At 43.0% G+C, this 24581-nt stretch overlaps 1 protein-coding gene across 1 annotated transcript in view; it reads left to right on the top strand.

Moving 5' to 3' along the window:
• LOC102181491 (antigen WC1.1-like) overlaps positions 1–18020 on the top strand; it is a 59166-nt gene extending 41146 nt beyond the window's left edge. The window contains exons 11-20 of the mRNA XM_018048502.1: positions 1670–1762; positions 1839–2153; positions 3274–3588; positions 11926–11967; positions 12055–12369; positions 12619–12651; positions 13198–13335; positions 13721–13810; positions 14676–14813; positions 17819–18020. Of these exons, the coding sequence (XP_017903991.1) occupies positions 1670–1762; positions 1839–2153; positions 3274–3588; positions 11926–11967; positions 12055–12369; positions 12619–12651; positions 13198–13335; positions 13721–13810; positions 14676–14813; positions 17819–17964 (1625 nt within the window). The 3' untranslated portion in view covers positions 17965–18020. The remainder of the gene's footprint in view (positions 1–1669; positions 1763–1838; positions 2154–3273; positions 3589–11925; positions 11968–12054; positions 12370–12618; positions 12652–13197; positions 13336–13720; positions 13811–14675; positions 14814–17818) is intronic.

Below are 24581 nucleotides of genomic sequence, written 5' to 3'. Positions count from 1 at the left end.
GGGTGTTAGTTCTAAAAGGTCTTGTAGGTCTTCATAGAACCATTCAACTTCAGCTTCTTCAGCATTACTGGTTGGGGCATAGACTTGGATAACTGTGATATTGAATGGTTTTCCTTGGAAAGGAACAGAGATCATTCTGTCGTTTTTGAGATTTCATCCAAGCACTGCATTTCGGACTCTTCTGTTGACCATGATGGCTACTCCATTTCTTCTGAGGAATTCCTGCCCACAGTAGTAGATATAATAGTCATCTGAGTTAAATTCACCCATTCCAGTCCATTTTAGTTCGCTGATTCCTAGAACATCAACATTCACTCTTTCCATCTCTTGTTTGACCACTTCCAATTTGCCTTGATTCATGGACCTGACATTCCAGGTCATTATGCAATATTGCTCTTTACAGCATCAGAGCTTGCTTCTATCACCAGTCACCTCCACAGCTGGGTATTGTTTTTGCTTTGGCTCCATCCCTTCATTCTTTCTGGAGTTATTTCTCCACTGACCTTCAATAACATATTGGGCACCTACTGACCTGGGGAGTACCTCTTTCAGTATCATAATATTTTGCCATTTCATACTGTTCATGGCGTTCTCAAGGCAAGAATACTGAAGTGGTTTGCCATTCCCTTCACCAGTGGACCACATTCTGTCAGACCTCTCCACCATGACCCACCCGTCTTGGGTTACCACACAGGCATGGCTTAGTTTCATTGAGTTAGACAAGGCTGTGGTCCTAGTGTGATTAGATTGACATGTATATATATATATATATATATATATATATATATATATATGGAGAGAGAGAGAGAGAGAGAGACAGATAGATGTAGTTGTTGTTCTTTAGTTGCTGCGTTGTGTCTGACTCTTCTGTGACCTCACGGACTGCCATGCTCCTTTGTCCATAGGAATTCTTAGGCAAGAATACTGGAGCCTTCTCCAAAGGCTCTTCCCAACCCAGGGATGGAACCCCACTCTCCTGTTTGGCAGACAGATTCTTTACCACTGAGTCACCTGGGAAGCCCATATGTATATGTATAACTTACTGAATTTGCTGAACAGCACAAGCTACCACAACATTGTAAAGAAATTATACTCAAATAAAATTAAATAAAACAAATTATCTGTCAGTAAATTTAAGAGCCAAATACCCTGGGAATTTTTTTAATGTTTCTTTTTGCTCTGGTTTTCTATGAGATCTCTTTTATATCAGTATTATTAAAACCACAACTTTGTTGATAAATAATTGTACAACTCCTTCAGAAAGACCTTTCTTTTCTTCTTCTATTTAGGGGTGGATTAAGGATGGAACAACTTGTTTACCTCATTCTTAGGGCAAAGCTTGGCTTAAAACAGGAATCGTGCCACTGTCAGGACCAGGGCTCTTCCTGGAGAAAGGGAACACCAAGATTCTGGTAACTTTACCAGTGTGTCAGCTTTCATCTCAGCTCCATCACTAGGTCACTATTTTTTTTCTTTTGAACTTTCTATTTAGTATTGGGGTTTAGCTGATTAACAATGTTGTCATAGTTTCAGGTGAACGGCCAGAGACTCGGCCATACATATACATGGATCCATTTCCCTCCAAACTTCCCTCCCCTCCTAAAAGTTATTTAACTGATGTTCCTGTTCTTCAACCCTCCCAGCCCTCTAATCATCGCTTTTTCTTCAGGAAACCAGACCCAGGTGCTGCCCCAGTGCGACCACTTTGTGTCTGAACCAGCAGGATCTGCAGCCTCAGAGGAGAGCGCCCCCTACTGCTCAGGTGAGGGTCCCACAGGAAAGAAGACCCTTCTCATTCCCCAGGTCCACACCCCATTGTCCCATTTCTCTCCCCTCAGACAGCAGGCAGCTCCGCCTGGTGGACGGGGGCAGTCCCTGCGCCGGGAGAGTGGAGATCCTTGACCAGGGCTCCTGGGGCACCATCTGTGATGACGGCTGGGACCTGGACGATGCCCGCGTGGTGTGCAGGCAGCTGGGCTGTGGAGAAGCCCTCAACGCCACCGGGTCTGCTCACTTCGGGGCAGGATCAGGGCCCATCTGGCTGGACGACCTGAACTGCACAGGAAATGAGTCCCAGGTGTGGACGTGCCCTTCCCCGGGCTGGGGGCAGCATGACTGCAGACACAAGGAGGACGCTGGGGTCATCTGCTCAGGTCAGCACTCCACATTGTCTACAGGCTGGAGGAGGGGTGGGGCCCTGGAGGATGGGGGTCTGAGCCCTGAGGGAGAGATGCTGAAAGGACCAGAGAAGGAGGCTTCCTCCCATGGAGCCTGTGTTTCCAGCAGATGTGAAGACGAGGTTCTTTCACTGCCTCCTGCAGCAGCTGAGATTCTGGTCCTTTCTTCTCAGTAGTGTTTCCTGGCAGAGCCTTTTCTCACAGTTTTTCTTGAAATCAGGGCTCACCCTTCTGGTGCATAGGGTAGAGAATTCTTCAAGCCTCTGTGCTAGTTTTTGTTTGTTCTATAACAAGTTGCTACATTGTTAGTGGTTTAAAACAACATATTTATTTCCTTACACTTCTCTAGCTTAGATGTCCAGCAGGGATCTCACTGGACTGCGATAAAAGTTTCAGCAGGGCCACGTCACTTCTGAGCCTCTGGGACAGAATCTGTTTCCTGTCTTTCAAGCTTCCAGAAGCTGCCTGCCTTCCTTCACTCATAACCCCCTTCTGTTCATCATCAGACCAGCAACGCTCCACCTGTCTGACCATTATCTGTATTCACATCTCCCTCTAACCAGAATGAGGAAAAGGTTCCACTTTAAAGGATAGTGAATCTAAGAATGTGATTAGAATGTGCTCAGGTGGTTAATCTGCCATCTTTCAGGTTACTCTTACCATCCCAAGGACCGTAACTTAATCACATATGTAAAGTCCCTTTTGCCAGATAAGGAAACACAGACACAGCTTCCATGTAGACACCTGTGGGTCCATTATTCTATCTGCCTCCACACTGTCCATATCACATCCCTTTCATACACTCTCTTAGATGTTTTGTCAGGATGCAGGAGTCAGCTCCCTCTCCCTGTGGGTGTCCAGGTTGGTCTTCCTCTCAGTTCATATCTACTACATCATGGTGGTAGAAGTATTTAGAAAGACAGGCACAAATGGACAAAGTGAGGTGAAAAGGCGACAAGTTTCACTCTGGTCATCTAATGAATTTGCTTCCTCACCTGGGTCACAGAATGAATGTTCACAATTTTGGGGAGAGAGGAAAACCCAGAGCACTGAATGGGGTTCTCACTGTGTCCTGTCTCCTCTCTTTTGATCTCAGAGTTCCTGGCCCTCAGGATGGTGAGCGAGGACCAGCAGTGTGCTGGGTGGCTGGAAGTTTTCTACAACGGCACCTGGGGCAGTGTCTGCCGCAGCCCCATGGATGATGTCACCGTGTCCATCATTTGCAGTCAGCTTGGCTGTGGGGACAGTGGAAGTGTCAACACCTCTGTTGGTCTCAGGGAAGGTTCTAGACCCCGGTGGGTAGATTTAATTCAGTGTCGGAAAACTGATACCTCTCTCTGGCAGTGTCCTTCAGGCCCGTGGAAATACAGTTCATGCTCTCCAAAGGAGGAAGCCTACATCTCCTGTGCAGGTGACTTATGTCTGTTTCTGTGTCTTTCCCAACTCTGTAGGAAGTTATTAGTGACATTTGATATTTAAAATCTAAGTGATGGGTTTAAGTTGAGTTTATAAAATGAAGTTTGGATGGAGCTAATTTAATCTACATCTTCCAAACTTTCTTTTTTAAAGTTTTAAATTGATATAACTGATACAACATTATATTTTTTGTTGTGTACAACATAATGCTTATGTTTGTGTGTATTGATAAATAATCACTACTGAGTCTAGTTATATCTCTATATATGGATCCATATATATAGATCCATATATACTGATCCATATATATAGTTAAATATTTTTCTTACATGATGAGAATGTTTAAGATGTATTTTCTTGCCATCTTTCAAATAGACAATACTGTATTCACTCTAGTCACCATGCTGTATGTTATATCTCTTCACCTATTTACTTTATAATTCAAATTTATACCTTTTTATTACCTTTGCCTGCACCAAATCCCCTACCTCTGGCAGCCACCAATGACTCAGCATCTCTGAACTTGCTTTTTGTTTTAATATTACACATATAAATGAGATTACATGGTATTTTTCTTTCCCTGTCTGATTTATTTCACTTAACATAATGCCCTCGAGGTCCATCCACGTTGTTGCAACTGGCAAGACTTTTTTTCTTTTTTATGGGTGGATATAAGTCTATATTACATTTTCTTTATCCATCCATCAGTGAAGACTTACATTGTTTGACTCATATATATTGCTATAAAATACTAAAAGGGAATACTGTTAAAGTGCTGCAATTAATACGTCAGCACATTTGAAAGATTCATCAGTGGCCATAGGAATGGAGAAGGTCTGTTTTCATTTCAGTCTCAAACAAGAGCAGTGCCAATGAATGGTCAGACCACCTCACAGTTGTGTTCATTTCACATGCTAGCAAGGTTATGCTCAAAGTCTTTCAAGCTAGGCTTCAGGAGTAAGTGAACTGAGAACTTCCGAGATGTACAAGCTGGGTTCAGAAAAGGCAGAGAAACCAGAGATCAAATTGCCAACACTTGTTGGATCCTAGAGTAAGCCAGAGAATTCCAGAAAAAACATCTTCTTCATTGACTACATAAAGCCTTTGACCATGTGGATCACAATGAATTGTGAAAAATTCTTAAAGAGATGAGAATGCCAGAGCACCTTACCTGCCTGCTGAGAAGCCTGTATGCAGATCAAAAAGCAGCAGTTGGAACTGGACATGAAACAAACTACTGGTTCTACATTGGAGAAAGAGTTCATCAAGACTGTATATTGTCACCCTGTTTATTTAACGTATATGCAGAGAACATCATAGGAAATGCCAGGCTGGATGAATCACAAGCTGGAATCAAGATTACTGTGAGAAATATCAACAACCTCAGATACACAGATGCTACCACTCTAATGGCAGAAAGCAAAGAGGAACTAAAGAGCCTCTCATTGAGGGTGGAAGAGGAGAGTGAAAAAGCTGGCTTACAGCTAAACATTTAACATTCTAAAAACTAAGATCATCAGCACTTCCTGGCAAATAAAAGGGGTGAAAGTGGAAACAGTGACAGATTTCTTTTCTTGGATTCCCAAATCACTGCTGACAGTGACTGCAGCCACAAGATTAAAGGAGGCTTGCTTCTCTGTGACAAACCTAGACAGGGTATTAGAAATAGACACTGCATTGCTGACAAAGGTCCGTATGGTCAAAGCTATATTTTTTCTAGTAGTCATCTCTGGACGTGAGAGCCAGGTTATAGGAGAAGCTAAAAAGAGGTGATTCTTTTTTTAGAAAAATTTTTTTTCAATTTTATTTTTACTTTATTTTACTTTACAATACTGTATTGGTTTTGCCATACATTGACATGAATCCACCATGGGTGTACATGCGTTCTCAAACATGAATCCCCCTCCCACCTCCCTCCCCATAATATCTCTCTGGGTCATCACCGTGCACCAGCCCCAAGCATCCTATATCCTGCATCGGACATAGACTGGCGATTCGATTCTTACATGATAGTATACATGTTTCAATGCCATTCTCCCAAATCATCCCACCCTCTCCCTCTCCCTCTGAGTCCAAAAGTCCATTATACATGTCTGTGTCTTTTTAGCTGTCTTGCATACAGGGTCGTCATTGCCATCTTTCTAAATTCCATATATATGTGTTAGTATACTGTATTGGTGTTTTTCTTTCTGGCTTACTTCACTCTGTATAATCGGCTCCAGTTTCATCCATCTCATCAGAACTGATTCAAATGTACTCTTTTTAATGGCTGAGTAATACTCTGTTGTGTATATGTACCACAGCTTTCTTATCCATTCATCTGCTGATGGACATCTAGGTTGTTTCCATGTCCTGGCTATTATAAACAGTGCTGCGATGAACATTGGGGTATATGTGTCTCTTTCAATTCTGGTTTCCTCGGTGTGTATGCCCAGCAGTGGGATTGCTGGGTCATAAGGCAGTTCTATTTGCAATTTTTTGAGTTGATTCTTTTGAATTGTGGTGCTTGGATGCCACAGTTGAATTGAGAGTACTTTGGGCAGAAAGGAGATCAAACCAATCAATCCTAAAGAAAATCAACCCTGAATATTCATTGCAAGGACTGATGCTGAAGCTGAAGCTCCAATACTTTTGCCACCTGATGAGAAGAGCTGACTCATTGGAAAAGACCCTGATGATGGGAAATATTGAAGGCAAAAGAAGAGGGCCGCAGAGGATGAGATAGGTAGCATCACCAGTTCAGTGGACATGAATTTGAGCAAACTTTGGGAGATAGCGAAGGACAGAGGAGCCTGGCGTACTGCAGTCCATGGGGTTGCAAAGAGTCAGATACAACCTAGAAACTGGAGATATGTTGCTGCAGTGAACACTGGGTTTTCAAGTTAGTGTTTTTGTTTCCTTCAGATAAATATTCCAAAGTGAAATTGCTAAATCATATGGCAGTTCTATTTTTAATTTTTGATGCACCTCAATACTGTTTCCATAGGGGCTGTATCAACTTACATTCCCTCTAAGTGTGCAAAAGCTTTCCTGTCTCTTCACATTCTCAACTCCTGTTATTTCTTCTTTTGGATAAAAGCCTTTCTAGAGGATATGAGGTGATATCTCATTGTGGTTTTGATTTGTATTTTCTAATGAGTAATAGTGTTGAGTATGTTTTCATGCATCTATTGGCAAGTTGTATGTATTTTAAAAGAAAAGTCTGTTCAGGTTCTCTGCCCAATTTTAAAAAATCAGATTGTTTTTTGCTACTGAGTTGTATGAGTTCCTTGTGTATTTTGGATAATAATCCTTAGCAGAAATATAATATGCAAGTATTTTCTCCAATTCCATACGTTGCTTTTTCACGTTGTTGATGGTTTCCTTAATTGGGCAGAAGCTTTTTAGGCTTAAGTCATCACAACTGCTTGTTTTTACTCTTGTTCCCTTTGCTTTTGGTGCCAAATCCAAAAAATCATCACAAAGACTGGTGTCAAGGATTTTATTTTCTGTGTTTTCCTGTAGAAATTTTATGGCTTCAGGACTTGTGATCAAGTCTCTAATTTATTTTGAGTTAATTTTTGTGAATGGTGTAAGCTAGTGGTCCAGTTTCATTCTTTGCATGTGGCTGTCCAGTTTTCCCAATGCCATTTACTGAAAAAAAAAAAAAACTGTCCTTTTCCCACTGTGTATTCTTGGCTTCTTTGTCAAAAATTAATTGACCATAGAAATGTGGGTTTATTTATGGACTCTCTGTTCTGTTCCATTGATCTCCATGTTCATTTTTATACCAACCGCATACTGTTTTGATTAATATAGCTTTGTAATATAGTTTGAAAACAAGAAGCATGACACCTCTAGCTTTGTTTTTCTTTCTGAAGGTTGCTTTGGTATTGAGCATCTTTTGTGGCTCCATGCAAATTTTAGGATTGTTTCTTCTGTATCTGTGAAAATTTCCATTGGAATTTTGATAAGGATTGCAGAGAATCTGTAGGTTGCTTTGGGTAGTATGGGCATGTTAATAATATTAGATCTTCCAATCCATGAGCACAGAATATCTTTCCATTTATTTGAGTCATCTTCAGTTTCTGTCATCACTGTGTTTATAGTTTTCAGTGTACAGGGCTTTCACCTCCTTGGTTAAATTTATTCCTAGGTATTTTATTCATTTTCATACGAATGTAAATAGAATTGTTTTCTCAGTTTCTCCCTATAGCAGTTTGTTGTTAGTGTAAAGAAATGCAACTGATTTTTGTATACAGATGTTTCTTCTACAACTTTACTGAGTGTATTGGTTCTCATATTTTTGCTGAAGTCTTTAGTGTTTTCTACATATAATATCATGTAAGGGGTTTCTTTCCTCATGGCTCTGATGGTAGAAAATCTGTCTGCAATGCAAGAGATCCAGGTTCAGTCCCTGGGTCAGGATGATTCCCTGGAGGAAGGAATGGCAACCCACTCCAGTATTCTTGCCTGGAGAATCCCAGTAGACAGAGGAGCCTGGCAGGCTGCAGTCCTTGGGGTTGTAAAGAGTCAGACACGACTGAGTGACTAACACTTTCACTTTTCAATCTGCAAATAGTGTCAATTTTGCCTCTTCCTTTCAGATTTGGATATCTTGATTTTCTTTTTATTGCCTGATGGATCTGGACAGAACTACCAAAACTAAGTTGAATAAAAGTGGTGAGAGTAGACATTTTTGTCTTGTGTCTGATTTCAGAGGAAAAGCTTTCGGTTTTTTACAGTCAAGTATGATGAGTTGACTCATTGGAAAAGACTCTGATGCTGGGAGGGATTGGGGGCAGTAGGAGAAGGGGACGTCCGAGGATGGGATGGCTGGATGGCATCACGGACTCGATGGACATGAGTCTGAGTGAACTCTGGGAGATGGTGATGGACAGGGAGGCCTGGCATGCTGTGATTCATGGGGTCGCAAAGAGTCAGACACGACTGAGCGACTGAACTGAACTGGACTGATGATGTTAGCTGTGTACTTTTCATATGGCCTTAATTATGTTGAGATGCAATCCTTCCATACCTACTTTGTAAAAGAGTTTTTACTGTAAGTGGATGTTGAATTTGTCAAACACTTTTTCTGCATCCTTTGAGGATTTTATTTTTACCTTCATTTTATTATTTGGTTTATCACATTGATTAATTTATGAATGTTGAACTATCCTTGTATCCTTGGGACAAATATCACTTGATCATCATGTATGATTCTTTTAGTGTATTGTCAAATTCAGTTTTCTAATATTTTGTGAACGATTTTTGCACCTGTATTTATCAGAGTATTAGCCCGTAATTTTCTTTTCTCATGGTGTCCTTGTCTGGCTTTGGTATCAGACTAATGTTGACTTCAGAAAATGAATTTGGAAGTGTTCTTTTCTTCTGTTTTTGGAAGAATTTGAGAAGGCTCCCCCACTAAATACTGTTACATTGGAAACTGAGATTTCAGCAATAAATTTTGAATGAAATAAATAAATGTTGGCAAGGGCGACAGATAGTCAAACCATAGCACCTTATTCCTTCAACATTTCTCTCTCTGTTTCTTTCTTCTTCCCTCCCCCTCCACATACACACACACACACACACACCCCATTCAGGTAAGCCTTGAATGGTATGCTGGATGTTGCCTGAAACCCAAAGCTAAGAGAATGTGGGATCAGATACTTCAAAAGCAGAGGCTCACTCCCTTCCTTGCCTCTCTTTGCTCATCTCTTTGTCTTTTTGATTTGAAGGCCAAAGAGGCATTAAACTATGAGACCTTTTATTTTTTATTTATTTATTTTTTAATTTTAATTTTTACTTTATTTTACTTTACAATACTGTATTGGTTTTGCCATACATTGACGTGAATCCACCATGGGTGTACATGAGTTCCCAATCCTGAACCCCCCTCCCACCTCCCACCCCATATCATCTCTCTGGATCATCCCCATGCACCAGCCCAAGCATCCTATATCCTGCATTGAACATAGACTGGTGATTAGTTTCTTACATGAGAGTATACATGTTTCAGTGCCATTCTCCCAAATCATCCCACCCTCTCCTTCTCCCTCAGAGTCCAAAAGTCTTTTCTATGCATCTGTGTCTCTTTTGCTGTCTTGCATACAGGGTGATCATTACCACCTTTCTAAATTCCATATATATGTGTTAGTATACTGTATTGGTGTTTTTCTTTCTGGCTTGCTTCACTCTGTATAATTGGCTCCAGTTTCATCCATCTCATCAGAACTGATTCAAATGTATTCTTTTTAATGGCTGAGTAATACTCCGTTGTGTATATGTACCACAGCTTTCTTATCCATTCATCTGCTGATGGCCATCTAGGTTGTTTCCATGTCCTGGCTATTATAAACAGTGCTGCGATGAACATTGGGGTACATGTGTCTCTTTTAATTCTGGTTTCCTTGGTGTCTAATCCCAGCAGTGGGATTGCTGGGTCATATGGCAGTTCTGTTTGCAATTTTTTAAGGAATCTCCACACTGTTCTCCATAGTGGCTGTACTAGTTTGCATTCCCACCAACAGTGTTAGAGGGTTCCCTTTTCTCCACACCCTCTCCAGCATTTATTGCTTGTAGACTTTTGGATTGCAGCCATTTTGACTGGTGTGAAATGGTACCTCAGTGTGGTTTTGCATTTCTCTGATAATGAGTGATGTTGAGCATCTTTTCATGTGTTTGTTAGCCATCTGTATGTGAGACCTTTTATTGATGATGTTTTTCCTACAATTAAACCCTGTGAATTGAGAGATGGTAAAGTCTTTGACCATGAAAATGAGCAACCTGCTCACAGAGGTCCTGCCATCATTTTCTCAGAGGTTCTCTGCATAGAGTGGGTAGGAGTTTTGATAAGATGATCTGTAAAGAATATGGAAATATTGATACTTTATGACAGGTACTATTTACCCTTCTGGTTTTTTTGAATTTACATTTATTTCTGTCAGCTTCAATTATTTTATATATATTTTCAGTCTTTTGTTTATTATTTCTGCATCTTCTCAATACAAATTTTTCTCAGTAGGCTTTTTTTAACTATTGCAAAAATTTCTGGCTTACTCAGTGTGTAAATATATGTGTCCGTATATCTTCTCAGAATTCTACTAAGTCTTTCCTGTATATTTCCTTTTTAAGAGATTCCTAACCAACACTATGGGCTTTTCTGGTGGCTCAGACAGCAAAGAAACTGCCTGCAGTGCAGGAGACCTGGGTTTGATCCCTGGGTAGGGAAGATCCAGTGGATAAGTGAATAGCAATCCACTCCAGTATGTTTGTCTGGAAAATCCAGCTGCAGTCCATAGGGTCACAAAGAGTTGGACATGACTGAGCGACTAACACACAGACACACATAACCAACACTACATTGTGGAGCAATTATTTCCCAATTAAAAATAAATTTGAAAAGAGGGTTTCTTTTCACAACAGTAGTCTTCACTTGCCCACTGTCACACTGAATAATAGGTAAGAGTAGTTTATAATCTATCCCATAATTTTCCATTAAAATTATGTACATGAGATTTTGAATATAAATTGACTCTGTGCTTCTGGACTGATTATTTTTAATGTGAACTATTATCATAGACTTCTACCATTAATTTATATTTGGTTTACTATTTCACTAATTAGTATGAATTAAAAAAAAGATATTTTATTTCACTGAATTTTATTTGTCTATTCATTCATTTAATAAATATTTATCAAGCCTCTATCTAGGTATTTAGAAATGGTTTTCCATAGATATTTGTTGCATGAGTGCATACAATGTGCAGGCACTGTCCTAATAGCAGAAACAAGACACATATAAGATATACAAGGTCCTTCTTCTAATGGACCTTTCTCTCAGAGGAGTGTGTGTACATTTGTAGATGTCTGTGTTCATATTTGCTGTGGGGTGTGAAGACTGATAAACAAGTAAATATTTAAAGTAATTTCAGCTGGTGATCAGATGCAGTGAATGTTTCAGCCCAGCAGATAATAAGCCTGTGTTTTCACATCTCATTTGCACTGAGCCATGCCCCTGATGCTAAGTGGCTTCAGTCGTGTCCAACTCTGTGCGACCCCATAGACAGCAGCCCACTAGGCTCCTCTGTCTTTGGGATTCTCCACGCAAGAACACTGGAGTGGGTTGCCATTTCCTTCCTCAATGCATGAAAGTGAAAAGCAAAAGTGAAGTCGTTCAGCGTGCCCGACTCTTAGCGACCCCATGGACTGCGGCCTACCAGGCTCCTCCGTCCATGGGATTTTCCAGGCAAGAGTACTGGAATGGGGTGCCATGGACCTTAGATAGTCTTATGTGGGGACAGGAACACTCTCAGCTGTTCCTGATCCACTGTTTCCCTGTTGTTTGCAGGAAGCAGACCCAAGAGCTGTCCAACTGCTGCCCCCTGCACAGGTACATCAGCCCTGCCCTTCCTCTGTGGCTCCCAGGGTCTCCTTCCTCTCTCCAAGGGAGTCACAGGAGGGGCTGCTGCCTTTTCAGACAGAGAGAAGCTCCAGCTCAGGGGAGGAGACAGCGAGTGCTCAGGGCGGGTGGAGGTCTGGCACAGCGGCTCCTGGGGCACCGTGTGCGATGACTCCTGGAGCCTGGCAGAGGCCGAGGTGGTGTGTCAGCAGCTGGGCTGTGGCCAGGCCCTGGAAGCTGTGCCGGCTGCAACATTCGGCCCTGGAAATGGGAGCATCTGGCTGGACGGGGTGCGGTGCGGGGGCCGGGAGTCCTCCCTGTGGGACTGTGCTGCGGAGCCCTGGGGACAGAGCGACTGCAAGCACGAGGAGGATGCTGGTGTGAGGTGCTCTGGTGAGCGAGGGGATCGGGGTCCACCCTGGGTGAGCTGGGGCAGCGGAGGGGCAGTGGGCTGTGCCGGGCATGGTGAGGAGATTGTGTTCAGACATCCCGGGTGCTGGGGCTCTGATCTAGGACGGGGGAGCTGGGAGGACTGGACACTGATGTTGTGGAGACTGAGGGGTGATTTCAGGTTCAGGAAGGAAAAGGTTTGCCTGCGTTCTGGTCAATTCTTCCTCTCCACACTACTGTTTTTCTCTTTAGGTGTAAGGACAACATTGCCCACGACTACAGCAGGTACTCTGATCCATCCACGGGCAGGGGAGAATACTCAAATACTGGGGACCTGTTCTGTGGGCTCTCTGACAGCTCAGAAGAGGAAAGAGTCTGAGGAGCCGTGGCTGTTGGGGAGCAGCCAGGGCATTACACTGGGGCAATCCCCTGCCTTGATGTCCTGGGTCAAATGTTCTCATGTCCGGGGCCAAGGACGTCTGGTTCCCATGTTGGAGAATCTGAGGAACTCCCACCTGCCCTTGAGTGTTGCTCCTCATCTGTGGGGTGCAGGTTCCTGGATGTTTGATGCTCTGTCTCCTGAAGCCCAAGGAGAGGAGATGAGCTGGGTCCTCAGAGGCTGTCTCGGCAGGGCAGCTCCCTGACAATCCCCATCTCTGCCTCGGGGCCCCACTGGCCAGAGTGGAGTTGACTTGTCTCAGGAGGAGACCTGAGGGAGCCCTGACACTGTCTGAGGCTGAGACGCCATTGTCCGGAGCTCCTGAAAATGCTGACACAGGAGATTTTTCTGTGCCCAAGACTATCTCCAGCCCTTTTTCCTGTTCTCCTTAGGGACCAGAACAACCTCAAATTCTCTCCCTGGCATCTTCTCCCTGCCTGGGGTCCTCTGCCTCATCCTGGGAGCCCTTCTCTTCCTGGTCATCATCATCTTGGTGACTCAGCTGCTCAGATGGAGAGCAGAGCGCAGAGGTGGGCTTCATGGGGACCTGGAGACCAGGGAGAGTGTGTGTAGACAGGAGATGGGGCAGGTGTGAGGAGGGAACCTGGGCCAGGTACTATTCTGAATGCAGACTCCATGTGCTCTGTGCTGAGCTCTAAGGGCTGAGTAGACAGAAGTTCTTAGGACTGGGCTGTGAACTGTCATGAGTCATGGCCTCTCCTGTGAGACCAGACAGAGTTGGCACTGAGCTGTAATCAGGGTCAGATGAGGGGAGAAGGTGCTGACATGATGCATGAGATAGGAGACGATGCTGAGGTCCTGGCAGCCCCCATATGAGCACCAGGGAGATGAAGGTGGGCTGGCTGGATTGGGGTATCTGGGGAAGCTTCTCTGACCTGCTGGCTGATCTCTCAGCTTTATCTAGCTATGAAGATGCTCTTGCTGAAGCTGTGTATGAGGAGCTCGATTACCGTCTGACACAGAAGGAAGGTCTGGGCAGCCCAGGTGAGTGTCTCATCTGCCCTGCTGGGATCTCTGGTTGTCACCACCCCCTGGCTATGCACATCTTCTCAGCATCTGCAGATCCCATGTGTGCCCCAGGCTCAGACACGGCTCCTCAAGAGAGGCAGAATGGCCTCTCAGATCTCCGTGATCTCCCAGCCTCTGTCTACACTGCAGAAGCCAGGCCTGTCCCTTCTCAGCCTTAACAAAGGTCCCATGGGTGTGGGGCGGGTCATTCTGTGTGCTGTGTGATGTTTGTCTCTACATGAGGCTTTTCCGTCAGATTTCTCACTGACTAAATTGCCATATTACACCAGAGATGGTGAGGACAACAGTGACTCCAGATCCGCTCCAGGAAAGAGAGGTGGACCTGGCTCAGCTGGGCTTTGGGGAGGAGAGTTTCCCTCAGAGGAGGTTTAAGGGGAGTGGTTTTCCTCTGATGGACCAGAGATATCCCTTGTGTCTGGATGGCGTTTGTCCTCCTCCTTCTCTGGCTGTTCTGTGATGTCTCACATCAAGGCTCGTCTCTCTGTGTCCAGAATCACCACAGGCACAGAATGTTTTTTAAAAATAACATCTGTAAAGCACCATTTGTCAAAGTCCTTTAGCAGTGCTCAAGGGTGGAAGAGTTGCTTTGAGATATGTAGTTTCCATCAGAAAATATTAATTATGTAAAATCATGTTTTGGCTTATGGACACATCAAAATGAAACATGGTCTTAGAGAAAAAAGTGTTTTGAAACAAGGAGTGACTGGTGTCTCTATTCAGAAACTCAGAAAGCTGGGTCATAAGGTATCTTAGGTGTTCCCCAGAACAACCCACTTATTGCAGTTTCATACACTCCCTTGTCTGCTCTTGGAACCCCCAGATCAGAGGACTGATGTCCCTGCTGAAAATTATGATGATGCTGAAGAAGTACCAGTTCCTGGAACTCCTCCTGCCTTTCAGGGGAGCGAGGAGGAAGTGCCCCCAGAGAAGGACGATGGGGTGAGGTCCTCTCAGACTGGTGAGTGGGGTCAGTTGATCTCCTGCAATCTTTCTATCTGGAAAGAGTGAATTTGTGCTCCTCAATGCCCAGCCTCCCTAGAGATTCAAAATATAAGTAATCTCATACATTTGGTAGCATCATCTTGACCATATGCCATATTTAATGCTGTCAGACTCCTTGCAAGGAGTGAGGAATCACTCTGCTTTTGGCATTTATGTCTCCATAATGTGACATAAACTTATCACTTTATGTGATATACTTGCATGAAGATTTATAGATTATGGAATTTCCTGGTGGTCCAGAGGTTAGGATTCTGCACTTTCACTGCTAGGGCCTAGGTTCAACCCTGGTCAAAGAACTAAGATCCTGCAAGCATTGTGTCATGGCTGAAAGAGAAACTTGTCGATTAATTGAACATATTTTAAAGAAAGCTAAGTGCTGAAGAATTGATGCTTTTGAACTGTAGTGTTGGAGAAGACTCTTCAGAGACCCTTGGATGGCAGGAGATCAACCCAGTCAATTTAAAGGAAATCAATCTTGAATAGTCATTGGTAGGACAGAACTGAAGTAGAGCTGACTGAGCTGAATAGTCATTGGTAGGACTGAGCTTCAATACCTTGGCCAACTGATGCGAAGGACTGACTCCTTAGAAAAGACCCTGATGCTGGGAAAGATTGAAGGCAGGAGGAGAAGGAGATGACAGAGGATGAGATGGTTGGATGGCATCACCAACTCGATGGACATGAGTTTGAGCAAGCTCTAGGAGTTGGTGACAGACGGGGAAGCCTGGTGTGCTGCAGTCCATGGAGTCACAGAGAGTCAGGCATGACTGAGTGACTGAACTGAACTGAACCAAATTCAAAGGTGGAACTAGTGTTTTAATAATATCTTTGCGCTGTCGCATACATGAAGGCAAACCATTAAATATCACAGTAATCCAGGTCTACACCAAATCAGTAATGCTGAAGAAGCTGAAGTTGCCATTCTAGGAAGACCTACATGACCTTTTAGAACTATAACCTAAAAAAGATGTCCTTTTCATTATAAGGGACTGGAATGCAAAAGTAGGAAGTCAAGAGATACCTGGAGTAACAGCCAAATTTGGCCATAGAGTACAAAATGAGGTGAGGCAAAGTCTAATAGCGTTTTGCCAAGAGAACGCACTGGTCATAACAAACAGCCTCTTAAAAGAACACAAGAGAGGACTCTACATGTGGACATCATCAGATGGTCAGCCAAAATCAGGTTGATTATATTCTTTGCAGCCAAAGATGGAGATGCTCTATACAGTCAGCAAAAACAAGATTGAGAGCTGACTGTGGCTCAGATCATGAACTCCTTATTGCCAAATTCAGGCTTAAATTGAAGAAAGTAGAGAAACCCAATAGACCATTCAGGTATGACCTAAATCAAATTCCTTATGATTATACAGTAGAAGTGACAAATAGATTCAGGGCATTAGGTGTGATGGGCAGAGTGCCTGATGAATCATGGACGGAGGTTCGTGACATCGTACAGGAGGCAGGGATCAAGACCATCCCCAAGAAAAAGAAATATAAAAAGGCAAAATGGCCTCCTCTGAGGCCTCCTCAGACATGAGAAGGCCTTACAAATAGCTGAGAAAAGACGAGAAGTGAAACCAAAGGAGAAAAGGAAAGATATATCCATTTGAATATAGAGTTCCAGAGAATAGGAAGGAGAGAAAAGAAAGCCTTCCTCACTGATCAGTGCAAAGAAACAGAGGAAAACAATGGAATGGGAAAGACTAGAGATCTCATCAAGAAAATTACAGATACCAAGGGAATATTTCAGGCAAAGATGGATAAAATAAAGGACAGAAATATTATGGACCTAACAAAAGCAGAAGATATTAAGAAGAGGTGGCAAGAATACATAGAAGAACTATACAAAAATATCTTCATGACCCAGATAATCATGAAGGTGTGATCACCAACATAGAGCCAGGTATCCTGGAATGTGAAGTCAAGTGGGCCTTAGGAAGCATCACTACGAACAAAGCTAGTGGAGGTGATGGAATACCAGTTGAGTTCTTTCAAATCCTAAAAGATGATGCTGTGAATGTGCTGCACTCAATATGCCAGCAAATTTGGAAAACTTAGCAGTGGACATGGGACTGGAAAAGGTCAGTTTTCATTCCAATCCCAGAGAAAGGCAATGCCAAAGAATGTTCAAACTACCGCACAATTGCACTCATCTCACACCCTAGGAAGGTAATGCTCAAAATTCTCCAAGTCAGGCTTCAGCAATATGTGAACTGTGAACTTCCTGATGTTCAAGCTGGCTTTAGAAAAGGCAGAGGAACCAGAGATCAAATTGCAAACATCCGCTGAATCATGGAAAAAGCAAGAGAGTTCCAGAAAAACATCTATTTCTGCTTTATTAACTAAGCCAAAACCTTTGACTGTGTGTATCACAACAAAATGATATTTCAGTAGCTGCGAGAACACACTCATTCTTTAGAAAAGAGTATTTCTCCATTGGAGGGCCTGTGTAGTTTCTGGGGAGGAGATATCTGTGGCTGCACCTGTGATACTATTTGTGGACATTTGGGAACAGGAGTCAAGTCAACTAAGAGCAGACCTGGGTTGTGAGTGAGGAATTCAGATTTTTCCTGTTTCCAGTCTCCCTCTTATTGTGAATTTGCATCTACCACCTGTGAAAGGAGAACAATTTACATTCCTTTTTATGATTCTTACCATTGCTGGGCATCTCCTTTGTACTGTGTTGCCTGGAAGCAGGTCTCTCAGAGCTCCTGAGCACAGGTCTCCTGTGATGCAGGATTTCCACATGCACGGAGGCCCAGGAGACCACATGAACTGGATCTGAGAGGACAGCTGGAATCCATCCTCACTGGAACTCATGTGAAATAGCCTGAGCCTCCCTCCCCACACCTGGGTCCCAGGGATGCTTTGTCATAAGCACTTGCTTGACTCCCTTCCACCAGAGGGTTCTGTCCCATCCTCATGTCTCAGTTCAAATCAAACTTATCTTTTCTATTTCAGGCTCTTGTCTGAACTTCTCCAGAGAAGCTGCTGATCCTGGGGAAGGAGAAGAGAGCCTCTGGCTGCTCCAGGGGAAGAAAGGGGACACTGGGTACGATGATGCTGAACTCAGTGCCCTGGGAACATCCCCAGTGACTTTCTCGTGATGCTGTATCAAATATGAGATGAAGCCTCAGATATTCTAATTGCCTGTGTTTCAATAGAGTAGTGCTGACCTGTAATTGTGTCATATGAAAATTGCTCAAAATGAAATATTCTGAATAAATAAACTTTTTGCTGTGCTGTTAATTTAGCAAGTTCCATGTCAAATGCTTTTAGAGGATTGGCCCTCAAATGCCATCTTCCTCAAAGGAAATGCAAGATGAGTGAGCTGACCGGCTTTCTCACCTATCTTAGAGGCTAATGAGGGCATGCTCACAAGTGCTCCAGGTCACTCTTATTTAGAAAAGGATGTAAACTTGGTCTACATTCACACACCCCTTCCTAACAAGATGAACTCATGGGGGGAAAAAAAACAGTTCTAAACATCTCTGAGTTTGTAACTTGTTCTTGAACACCAGACTGGGTGTGAGCTTCAAAGTGGAAGGTTGGCTGGTGGGAAAGAATGGATACAGCTTTCTTTATGCTGCCTCAATATTCACAGGCCAATTAAAACTCTAATTGTACATAACTACCTGTTCCCTTTCATCTCTCATTTATTCCTTTAGTGGATACAGACACCTCTTTGCTCGTCTCCCATGTCTTTTTGATTATCCAAACCTTCTAAATCCATTCTTTCTTCTCCATCTCTTCCTACTATTTCTTCAGGATGCTGCTATTTCTTGTTTCTGCAAGGATCGCTCCTTCTAAGTGAATTATATCAGTTCATATACATCTTCAAGTTGATGGAAGGCAACTTGGTGCTCACCCACACCCTGTATTCAGGTGGGACAAGAGGGCAAGAAAGTGGAGACCTAGGCAGAGGGGATCCGGAAGAATGGATGTAGATAGAAAGATCAGGAACATTTGGCTATTTATGTTTCAGAGATATGGATGGAGGCATCTGACATGACTGATCTCTTAGAGGAAGAATTTCAGACCAAGGGGCTTCTTTGAAAACATCTATTCTTCAGATGTTTCAAGATTGTTTCAAGATTGCTTTAATCTGATTACTACTGAAAATGGAACTGTGATCCTGCTGTGACTCCTCAGGGTAGAGAGAGCTCTCATGAAGATGTGGCAAAGTAAAAATTACGTTTATACAGTACTACCCCCACAACACCCCTGCACCCCCCCTCAGCCAATTCCACTGTGGACATGTGGAGAAGCTGCTGAACTAATATAAAACCTGAGAGTGCTGGCCTGGTTTAAGCTGGACCCACCCAGTTTCTTGGTTGATGACTCTGGGTGGTTTCTAGGGCTCCAACCTCCACTCACGCTTGCACTCTTCATAGTCCTAGGCTGTGCTTGGGGATGGGAAGATGCCCAGGGCTTCTTCCAGGGCAGCTCACATGGCTGTTCACTGGAAGTGATGAAATAGATGATATATGATGAAATAAGGCACACATGCAAGAAGCTCAGTGAACTCCAAGAAAACGCAGATAAACGATTAAATTCAGGAAGAAAACATATGCAGAAAATAAGATTTAAAAAATCATCATCATCATTATTATTGTTTTTAAATTTTGGTTGCACTGAGTCTTTGTTGCTGCACATGGGCTTTCTCTAAATGCAACAAGCAGGTTTCTCTATGTGGGGGCTTCTCTAATTGTGAACAGGTTTTAGGCACCCAGGCTTCAAGGGTTGCAGCATCACCTCCTATTTGTGATTTGCGGGTTCTAGAGCAGAAGCTCAGTAATTTGTTGAGCTAGGGTGTTACTTCACAGAATAAATTCAGATTGTTTTAACAGAGATAGAAATCATGAAAAAGGAAGTAAACAGGGAGTTTGCTGATGGTTTCGTGGTTAGGATTCGATGCATTTGCTGCTGTGGTCTGGATTCAGTGCCAGTAGGGGAACTGAGATCCCTCAAGCTTTGCAGTAAGGCAAAGAAAATAACAAAAGGAACACAAAAGAAAAATGAACCAAACACAAATTCAGTTGCTTAAGATTCAGTTCAGTTCAGTGGTTCAGTCGTGTCCGACTCTGCGACCCCATGGACTGCAGCACGCCAGGCTTCCCTGTCCATCACCAACTCCTAGAGCTTGCCCAAACTCATGTCCATCGAGTCAGTGATGCCATCATCGAACCGATTCATCCCCTGTCGTCCCCTTCTTCTCCTGCCCTCAATCTTTCACAGCATTAGGGTCTTTCCTAATGAGTCAGTTCTTCACATCAGGTTGTCAAAATATTGGAGTTTCAGCTTCAGCATCAGTCCTTCCAATGAATATTCAGGACTGATTCCTTTAGGATGGACTGGTTGGATCAGTTGCTTAAGACTACAATGAATGACATGCAACAAAATGAAAAATGCTGCCTAGAGCATCAATAACAGCAGAAGACCCTGTAACTCAGAAGGGAGGACCACTGAGATTACCCAGCCAGGGGACAAAGGAAAAGAGGAATGACCAAGTGTGGAAGAACCTGTGTGAACTGTGGGGCAACATTCACAGAAACAACCTGCACATTATTGGAGTCCTGGAAGGCGAAGAGAGGGAGAAAGGGACAGAGATTGAACTTCAAGAAATAATACCAGAAAAGTCTCAAATCTGATGAGATTTAGACATCCAAGTTCATGTAGCTAATAGGTCACTCCTCAGAGTTCATTCAAAATGATCATCCCCAAGACCCACTACTTGTAATAAAAAAAAAAAGAGAGAGAATTCTCTAAGCAGCAAGAGAAAAGTAAATGCTCACTAAAAAGAAATTCCCTTAAAAATATCAGTGGACTTCTTAGTAGAAACCTGACAGTCCAGGAGAGAAAGGGATGATATATTCAATCTCATGAAAAAAACAAAACAAAACAAACCTACTAACCAAGAATAATTTTCTCAGGAAGGTTGTTTTTCATAAATGAAGATGATATAAAGACTTTCCCGATATAAAGTCAAATTATGAATATCCTGTTGAGGGAAATAACAGTTGAGGAAATTCACCAACATTAGGCTTGTCTTACAAGATTGCCGACGGGAATTCTTCAAACTAAATGAAGGATGCTGATTATTATATGAAAGAAGTAGAAATATGCAACAGACTTGTAAATGTAAATACTGAACCCAATTCCGCACACTCTAATGCTGAAATATGGTAGCGTGCTAACCGGTTAGCTTTAGTCTAAAGAAAGTATTAAAATAGCTATAGAGAAAAATATTTTGTTAGTGGATATATAATATAGAGAGAGGTAAATTGACATCAAAAACAAAATGCGTAGAAGGGGATAAAAAGGTAGAGCTTTTGCATGTCATTGGAATTAACTTGTTATCAGTGTAGTATATACTGTTGTCCCTCTAAGATGTTTTATGTGAGCCATGTGGCAACAAAAATGTAAAAGCCTACAGTAGATTCACAGAAAGTAACAAGAAGGGACTCAAAGAGGAACATTATCCAAAATCATCAGTTCTCAGTTCTAACTGTTGTGCAGAACAGTTGAGTTGTCCTGGTCTCCACATCATCTTTGAAGATCAGTCCAAGAGGACTCTCCTTCAAAAGTGAAAGACTAATTAAGCTGTCTGTTATTTTAAATTTTTATTTTTACTTTATTTTACTTTACAATACTGTATTGGTTTTGCCATACATTGACATGAATCTGCCATGGGTGTACATGAATTCCCAGTCCTGAACACCCCTCCCACCTCCCACCCCATATCATCTGGCCCCTCATCTCCTTCCTTATGTCATATCAATGGTGCAGCTGTACTTTTTTAATCGCAAATTTTCTTCCTCTGATATTGCTGTTTGATTTTAGTGAAAAAACTGCCAATGATAAGCCATATGAATATCCTGTCTCCTCAGCTGGTTTTGATTAAGACATTAAGAAGCCACATGTAGGTACTTTGTGGTTTGTCTTGTGTATCCTCAGAGATAGAGATTTGCAGTGTTTGTTGTGACATATTTGTTGGTGATAAGCTGCTTGTTTTTGAAAATCAAATCTTTCCTTGCTTATTGCAAGAAACAAATGCTTTAAAAAATATTAGCTAAATGATGTTCTCAGAAACATTTCTTTATATTTAAGACAATTTCTCTTCAACATTTAGTACAGTGCCACTCAGCCATTCAATAAATATTAGCTGAGCATCTGTTAAGTTATAGAGAGGGGAGATGCAGAGCTTATACACAGGCACAGGCCTCTCTCCAATCCTGGGCCCTGGCAAGGCCTCAGACAATGCCTGCAGACTGCAGCACCTTGGTTAGCATGCCCAGATTGGGAAGCATTCGGTGACAAGAAAAGAGATCTGTTCACAGAGTCTTTGATGTTAAAGGAGGAAGACATTTTTCTGTATTTCCAGTGTTCTTAGACTGGTCTGTGGGCAGGACTCAGCTGCACCAAAGCTCCACATGCGACAGAGCCTCAGTTCATAGACTTTGAGTCTGAGCAATCACTCAGGCTTTGAACTCTGAGTGCCACCCCAGAGGCACTAACCTTAGGTCTCAGTGGTTTAAGAATCACCACCCACAATAGCTCAATAGCTCTGCAGCTGGTAATTACATCAGCTCTGAGCAGAGGTGGGTGAATCATGAAGTTAATGAAGCATGTTCTTCAGAGCCTCTCCTTGCTCCAGCCCCCTCCAAGTCCCAAGGGGGCCCTAGGGCTGTGGTTGAAACAGAGAGGACTCTATGATCCTTGCCCCTCACTGTGTCTTCTGCCTGTCTTTTGCCTGTGGAAAACTTTAGTCAAAGGATATGTTTAATTGGAGAAGCGAGAAACCTGGAAACAAAGGAAAACATCCAGAGGAGTCTAAATAATAATAAATTAGTCATTAAGCACAGTAAGGACCTTTAGTTCTTTCTCAAGGGTTATGGATGATATTCTGAGCCATGTCCTGGGAGCTTCTTATAGATACAGAACACCAGGTGGAGCAGTGATTACATGATGACCACACTCTACCCAGGACTTGAGCATCCACAGTTCTGAGAACTGACCGCAAAGAAATGGGAGCAAAAGATTAACTGTACCTAAAACAACCAGTGGATGTTTTGGATGGCATTACCAGCTTGATGGACTTGAGTATGAGCAAGCTCTAGGAGTTTGTGATGGACCGGAGAGACTGGTGTGCTGCAGCCCATGGGGTCGCAAAGAGTCGGACTCGACTGAGCGACTGAACTGAACTGAAAATAACGGAGATGATGCTAATCAGACCACTGATGACCAATTACAAGGTGCCTGTTAGAGATGACTGTGCTGTTTCTGCATATAACCTCCCCCCACCCCAGCTCTGTGTATAGAAGCTCTCACCCTCTTCTTGTCATGGGGTGGGCAGAGTCGGCCCTGTACAGATGTCCACCACATTCCCCGCCAGTTGCTGGCATCTGAAATAAATCACTTTCCTTTCCACCGACCTGGCCTGTATACTGGCTTTTGAGCGGTTAGCAGCTGGACCCCTCACACATACCTTTCGGTTACATGGTCACAAGGAGATATGTTTTGAATGTGCCATTTTGTTCAGTGAGGGAAAAAAAAAACCTCAGCAAAATTATTTCTTACCCAAAGGTGAAGAATTTAATTAACTACATGGAGAACTAAATCCAGGAATCAGATTTGTTCCGGAAATCAAGAAAAAACAGAATAGGTTTGGAAAGTACATGCTGCTTTTTCACTAGTACGGGATTGGTGGAATGTAAAAATAAGATCAAAGATGATGAACTGACTAACTCAGAGCAAAGGAGAGCTGTTTCAGGATGAAGGTCAAGATGCTCAGAGACAAAAATGGGGAAATAGAAACACAACTGTCGGCACAGACTGATGTAAACGGAAGAGGAGCTGCGCCAGCTGCGGACACTCTAGAACAGAAGTTTAGATCTAGTTGTTGGTCAGTCAGTCATGGTGGCTAGGAATCAACCAAGCCCCAAAGAGGAATCAAGGTGAGACCTGAGGGAGCAGCTTGGGGTGAAGACACAGAAGGAAGAGGAGATCCAGGAAAGTACCTGCTTCATGGGACAGATTCTGTCTTCCTTTCAAGTCTTCAGAATAGGCTCTGATCTGAGGCTGGAACAACGGACTCCCAAGTCTCAGAATGAACACACACGTGCACACACACATTCATCACCAACCTGCAAACGTGCTGTGGGCAGTGAGGCTCCACAGGCTCACACGTGTACCACGTGGAACACGCAGCTTCTGGGGCAGGAAAGAGAGAAACTAGAGAGTTGCACGGGGTTTCCATGCCTCTGCTCAGAAGTGACACAGGTGGCAATACTCAAGTTTCATTGGCCAGAATGAGTCACTGGGAGATAGAAAAACAGCTATTTGATAAATATTACTATTGATGTCACATCCTTGGTAGCAATGCTGTCAGTTTTTTTTTTTTCCTTGCCTTGGTGAAGTTTCTGAGGTACAATTTTGTGCAGAAAGTAAATGTCATTAGACCGTCCCCAGAATGGGATATGAAGACCTTCTGTATCTGGTTCCTTCGTCTGGTGTGTCTTTGACTCCTTACTCGACTTCTGTGTGTGCTGAGTGGGAGTAGTCAGATTCGTGTCTCCCCTGACGCCAGCACCCTCCCCACTCAGCATCACTAACTGCAGGGTGATTTTCAGCATTTGTTTATGCATTCATTTCTTTATTTATCCACTACTTGTTAAGCTCTCTCTATGTGTCTTTACTTGGCTTTAAAGAGATATTGAAGAGT

This window comes from Capra hircus, chromosome 5, assembly GCF_001704415.2.
Source record: "Capra hircus breed San Clemente chromosome 5, ASM170441v1, whole genome shotgun sequence".
NCBI lineage: Eukaryota > Metazoa > Chordata > Mammalia > Artiodactyla > Bovidae > Capra > Capra hircus.
This window is presented reverse-complemented; position numbering and strand designations above follow the sequence as displayed.